General features: G+C 36.2%; 1 protein-coding gene across 1 annotated transcript; it reads left to right on the top strand.

Annotated features, from left to right (window-relative positions):
* The first annotated feature begins 5342 nt into the window (after nucleotides 1-5342).
* On the top strand, nucleotides 5343-5830 carry LOC135309815 (ATP synthase subunit a-like). Its single transcript, XM_064436241.1, has 2 exons — nucleotides 5343-5497; nucleotides 5542-5830. The coding sequence occupies exons 1-2, from the start codon at nucleotides 5343-5345 to the stop codon at nucleotides 5828-5830; spliced, it is 444 nt and encodes a 147-aa protein (XP_064292311.1).
* Nucleotides 5831-6539: the final 709 nt, after the last annotated feature.

Genomic DNA, 6539 nt, shown 5'->3' with positions numbered 1-6539 from the left:
TTAAAGGCCACGTTATTGAACACTATACCTGAGTCATTCAATATCATAAAATCAATTTCATAATTTCCATATTATGTTCAAAATTCGTCTTTTAAAAGATTAAAATGCAATGTAAGTCTCAATTTACCTTTTGTATTTTTATTACATATCTGAAAGCCGGGCTCAGTGACCGAAAATTAATTTTATGCCGGCTCCAAACTGTCGTCGAACAATTTGCCAAACTTTGACGAATTCGGTATACATTGCTGGTTTTTCATTGCGGTAAATAAAAGCACTCATAATAACTACGCAATGTTGACGCTTTCGTATCGGTATGTGTCTGTCACGCCGTCGTGTCTGACCCGGGCCAGCTGTCGCAAGTCGTCACCAGCTTGCAGCCCTATTATTAATATTAATTTACGTTTTTTATTAGTTGTCTTTATTCCATCTGTTCTGAAAATGTAGAAGTGTAATATTGAAAATATTTTAATCGGAAATGACGAGGAAAGAAATGTCTTTGTGAAACTTGTTCAAAAATATACTTCAAAAGGTGTTTACTATTTAGCGCGCAGTTGCGCGCAGCTCGCAGTAAAATTGTAGCTCTGTTCTGCCACCATTGTCAGTTTCATTGTGACGTGCTGAAAGTTTGATCACATCGCTTGAACTTTGAAATAAATGGTATTGGATTCCTACAGAGCACGCCCGAAGTAGGTTCTACTTTTCACCAACTACGTAGAAATCGAGTAAGTAAAAATACATACGTTACTTTTTGCAGCTGGTGTATTATAAATCTTCAATGAACCTCATAGTTATATATATATTAGGACAAATCACACAGATTGAGCTAGCCCCAAAGTAAGTTCGAGACTTGTGTTATGGGATACTAACTCAACGATACTATATTTTATAACATATACATAAAGTTTGTTTGTTTGTACGTACGTCTTTCCCGACAAAAATAAGCATTAGTGATGTTTGGTTTGGAGACAGAGAGATTAAGAGTGACATACGTTACTTTTTGCTTCGGACAAAACTGCGGGTAACAGCTGGTGTATTATAAATCTTCAATGAACCTCATAGTTATATATATATATATTAGGACAAATCACACAGATTGAGCTAGCCCCAAAGTAAGTTCGAGACTTGTGTTATGGGATACTAACTCAACGATACTATATTTTATAACATATACATATATAGATAAACATCCAAGACACGGGCCAATCAGAAAAAGATGATTTTCTATCATGACCCGACCGGGGAGCGAACCCGGGACCTCTCGGTTTAGAGGCAACTATACCAATGCGCCACCGAGGTCGTCAGAGTTATCTAATATGAACCTTAGATTAGATAGAAATGTGACACGATTTACGCAAAAAAAATACTCAATGAAATTTTGTACAATTGTGTAGCTGAAGATTTCTGGCGTAAGATTATATTAACAAGAATAAACTCCATGTGGGAAAAAGTGTAATCTATAAAATGAAATCATAAAACCATACATAAAACCGTCATAAGAACTATTTCAATGAAGAAATCTAATAAGTGAAAGAGAGAAACAACAATATCCCGTTTCATTTAGATTATGGACCGATCTCGTCATTAGCAATCTCTAAAAGGCATTTGATTAGTAATCTTTTGATATAATGGGTCAATTTTCGGTAAGTCGGATTAGTATACACACAGAGTAAGGTATTACTATAGAAGAGTGTTAGTTTCTTTTGGCGAGTGGCCCTGTCCTAGATTAAGACGTCCATATATCTTCCCTTGGATATCATACGTGGCGTCTGCGACACACAGTGAGAAGGCTATCAGAGGAATTTCGACATAGTCAAGTGAGTTTCACCTCGCCCCGCAATCGCTTGGCCAGCGCTAGTGGATCTTTCAAAAAACTCACGTCCGATTCCGCGCGAATTCAGAAAAGGGATGTTTTCTTACAGAATGCAAATTTGTACGTCATCTCATAGGTACATATTTGTCAAAATTCCGGAGTGAGTTTATTTCAACTCGCCGACGCACCCGCAAGTGTATCGAGCAGTCAGTGCAGAGAACTTTATTTTTACAGAATACCAATTAATCATATCCGCGCAGAAGTGAGTTTTTTAATGTCGTATCTTACAGAATCGCACGGTATGTGTTTATTAGTCGCCTCATATGTCATAGGCAAAGGCTGATAGACAACCAAAATATAAATGAGATATTTAATTCATGTCACTACATAGTAAAACAAAGTAACTTTCCGTTGTCGCAGGACAACGGAAAGTTACTTTGTTTTATTTTGTTGTAGATCTTTAAAACTACTGTGGTGTTTATTAATAGGTAGTGTGGTTCTTGAGAAAGGTTTCATTCTATAACTTATTATGGTTTGACTTCAGCGAAGCCGGGCCGTGCCGCTAGTGTAGGATAAGACGGGATTGTACGGAAAGCCCCTCGTGAACTCTTGACGGTCATCATACCTAAATTTGGCAGAGACTTGGTTTATTTATAAGTTGTAATGAAAAGATATACGTTAAGCCGGTTAATTCGTAAGATCGGATTGGAAGATAATGAAACTAGCGGCTCGTTCCGGCTTCGCTTGGTTAAAATCATAATTTTAAAAAAACTTCCTCTTAAATCACTCTCTCTATGAAAAATATCCAGCTCCAACACACAATGTCATAAAATTTGCCAGTATTCATTCTGATGCACGGACATCATCGATTAGGATAAATATATTAATAATAACCCTTTGTAATAGGGTTTCATATCTTAAAACTATAATCCAGTCTTTAGAGTCTTTAAAGGCTAATTGGGTATCCGAAGGTTGGAGAATCTTTGAATATGAGTCTTTGTGATCACATGCACGCATGTGAGTTTCTGCTAGACAAATATTTATTTTTAATATTTATATTCGGGACTGTAACGTTGCAAAGCAAAAAAAAATATATAATAATATATATATATATACGTATATATATATATATATATATATATATATATATATATATATATATATATATATATATATATATATATATATATATATTTGTAATTAATTTAAAATATTTGCCTACAAGCATTTTCGGCCTAAAAGCTTATTTGAAGAGCTTAATTAAACAACGTTTGACATTAAAGAGCTTATATTAATATTTTGCGTTTACAAAATTAATAAAACCTTATTGAAAAGCTCTATCAATTAATCAAAAAGCTTTCACCCGGAGCTTTGGGCATTGATCTCTTATGATTTCACTATTTTTAAAATTACTTTTAGTCAAAGCACAAATTTTTATTTGATAGCAAACTTTTATGCAGTGGTACTTATATATGTTTGATAAAAATCGGTGCAGCCGTTCAAAAGTGGTACAATTCCATTTTTATAACAGAATTTCATATTGTCACAAAATTGTACGATTAATCTGTAGAAACAATCTGAATACATCTGTTTTATTACTTGTCTCAGAATTCTTTTTCTGTGAATGATAAATACTGAAAAACAAAGTCTGTTTCCATGAAAAATGTTGATTACAGCTCAACTCTCGACAAAACTACCCACAGTTTTCCCAGAAAATCCCAGGGGAGAGATCTTACGAACAGAGTTACAGACTACAGCCTGTCTACACGGTTTATGCAGTCATTTGTCGAACGCTGCTGCGCGGGCAAAGGGATCTGGGAGGTGAGGGGCGGGGTGACACTTCAGACACGTTCCATATCTATTAATTTAATTTTGAATTTGGAAAGTTCCGATGTGAACGAGCATTGGAATGTGCAGAGTCTCATGTCAACAAAGAAAACAGAAAGAAGTACAAATCGGTGTTAAAAGAGAAATGTTTGAGAAGACTGATGAGAAGTTATTATATATCAAAATAAAATACTTATAGTTTTCTATCAAAATAAAACAAAAGTTTTTAGACTAACTCAGACAATTACAGTAATTCTTGTGTTGATCTAAATTAATAAATAAATCATTTTATTTTAAGTAATAACATTAGTACAGTAAAAAAACCTTACAGACATAAATTGTACCTAAAATTAGGTCACACGTAATGACAGCGACGTGTGGCGCGCTGAGTCAGCTGCCTCCCATCGGCCAGAGTCCACCTTCATAAACTACTTTATGATGGATCGGCACTCTCACCATCAAACGAATTTAAATCCGCAACATATGACAATCAAGGGAGGATTTGGAATTTGGGACGCAGCCTCACACCACTAGACAAGACGCTGACGGCTTTCACGTTACTTTCAACCACTGGATGTTTTTTTAAACTGTGGTAAAACTATGAGGGCGGCGTCAAGGGGAAAATAAAACTGTGGTGATTATAATAATCGTTCTGTTAAACGTAGTGGTTGTTTGAATTAAGGTTATGTGTGTATATAGGACTGTGTATGTGTAACTACGTAATGTTTAGGAGGTAAATATTTAGTGGAGTTTGACTAACACCATTCTAATGTTAGTTCTTTCTCTATTAGCTGAGCGTTTTCCTGGTTTTATTGGTCGCTATAAGGCGTCGGAGCCCAGAGCCCTTTGCCGTTTCTTCTCTACTTCGCACGCAATAGGTGTCGAAATGAACATCGTGCAATATTCTCTTTCCTGCTGGCGAAGCTACTAGCTCAAGCAAGTAACTAATCCTTTTGTACTGTGTGCGTAGTGCGACTTTGCTCGAATCGATACGCAGCGAGACACGGTTAACCAATCACAGTGCGCCATTGTTACGCAACGACAGCCACACCGCAATGTGATTGGTTGGCTGCGTTTCACTTCGAACCGATACGGTAGTAAGTGACAATTTATTCATCATTTTCGACAAGAAAGTCTTCTCAAAAGTTATATCTCACGGGATAGGTCATAACGCAGACATCAACCAACTAGGCAACTCTGTTATATAACTACAAAGAACTTTGAGCGTCCTTTTGATTTGAAAGTCAAACAGGACTCAAACAGTCAAGAATCGGTTCGCGATCGCAGTTCAGTCGGAAATTGAACGAATATTGAATCTGACTATAGATGAGTTTACGTTCAGTATTTTCCTAGCTTATCTCCTCAGATTTAAAAGTCTGACGCTAAGTTTATCTCATACAGTAAACAGGCACATAGAGGACCACCTGATGGAAAGTGGTCACCACATTCTAAGAACGCCTGCATCACTAGTATTAGCATAATGCTAAATGAATCTTTTCGCGTCCTATTTGTGGCATTCAATCTCAATCAATCTTTTCGAGTTTGTCTTTCAGGGTAAGGTTTTAGGTAAATTCTGGCGTGTGAGAAGTTAATAAGTTGACGTATTTGTTATAAAATATAGTATCGTTGAGTTAGTATCCCATAACACAAGTCTCGAACTTACTTTGGGGCTAGCTCAATCTGTGTGATTTGTCCTAATATATTTATGTTCGTGTTCGTGTTCGTGTTCGTGTTCGTGTTCGTGTTCGTGTTCGTGTTCGTGTTCGTGTTCGTGTTCGTGTTCGTGTTCGTGTTCGTGTTCGTGTTCGTGTTCGTGTTCGTGTTCGTGTTCGTGTTTGTTATAAAATATAGTATCGTTGAGTTAGTATCCCATAACACAAGTCTCGAACTTACTTTGGGGCTAGCTCAATCTGTGTGATTTGTCCTAATATATTTATGTTCGTGTTCGTGTTCGTGTTCGTGTTCGTGTTCGTGTTCGTGTTCGTGTTCGTGTTCGTGTTCGTGTTCGTGTTCGTGTTCGTGTTCGTGTTCGTGTTCGTGTTCGTGTTCGTGTTCGTGTTCGTGTTCGTGTTCGTGTTCGTGTTCGTGTTCGTGTTCGTGTTCGTGTTCGTGTTCGTGTTCGTGTTCATATTTATATATAATACAGATCGGAACTTCAGGTTGGAATATAGATTTACAAAAGCTGAAATCTAGGTAGATAGAAAAATGTATTTGCGAGCAACATATATGGAAGAATTTCACGAGCGTTTGAACGCGGCGTGTAGCGTTTCATTAGTGTCCGACATTTATTTTGAATAAAGAATATATTTTTTTAAATTAAACATTTATAAAATTAACATTGTACCAGTACTTTACTTATATATAACATAGGATAATTTAATTGATTACCAGTGTATGGTTCAAAACGCGCGTGAAATTCACCAAAATATCAATATTAATAGAAAAAGCTTAAAACAAATTTTACCGACTATGACTGTACAAAAATAAATGAATTAATTGAATGCTAACTATATAATGAATGAGAGATTTATCAGTGTCGCGGCATAATCCCTAGTCTCAGACTACCGCAATTGGAAATAGGTATAATAATATGTATGTATGTATGAAATCTAGACCTTTGAAGATTTTGACCCAGGTACCTTTATCAATAGTTTACATAGTACGATAGTTTATAAACAGTAAGTACCCTTTCAACCCACGAGAGCTTTCCGGAGAATTCGTTAACGATGCCATTTGATACGTAAGCTCATCATTAGAGTACAACATATCGAAACACAGAAGGTTCCCGCCCTAAAATAGGACTTCTCCATGATTATGCGGCTAAGTGACGAGAATCCTTGACAGTTGATAATAATAATTACCAAATTGTGTTTATGTAGGCGGTCTGTCGTAAAAAAATCAC

This window comes from Plodia interpunctella, chromosome 11 (genome assembly GCF_027563975.2).
Source record: "Plodia interpunctella isolate USDA-ARS_2022_Savannah chromosome 11, ilPloInte3.2, whole genome shotgun sequence".
NCBI lineage: Eukaryota > Metazoa > Arthropoda > Insecta > Lepidoptera > Pyralidae > Plodia > Plodia interpunctella.
The sequence above is the reverse complement of the archived record's forward strand: the minus strand, read 5'-3'. Positions and strand labels throughout refer to the sequence as shown.

What these genes read in the sequence shown, in the direction of transcription:
- LOC135309815 (XM_064436241.1), top strand. Translation starts at nt 5,343, where the DNA reads ATGTTCGTGTTCGTGTTCGTGTTCGTGTTCGTGTTCGTGTTCGTGTTC. An exon ending in ATAAAATATAGTATCGTTGA is followed by an intron (nt 5,498 to 5,541) that starts GTTAGTATCCCA and finishes CTTTGGGGCTAG; the next exon opens with CTCAATCTGTGTGATTTGTC.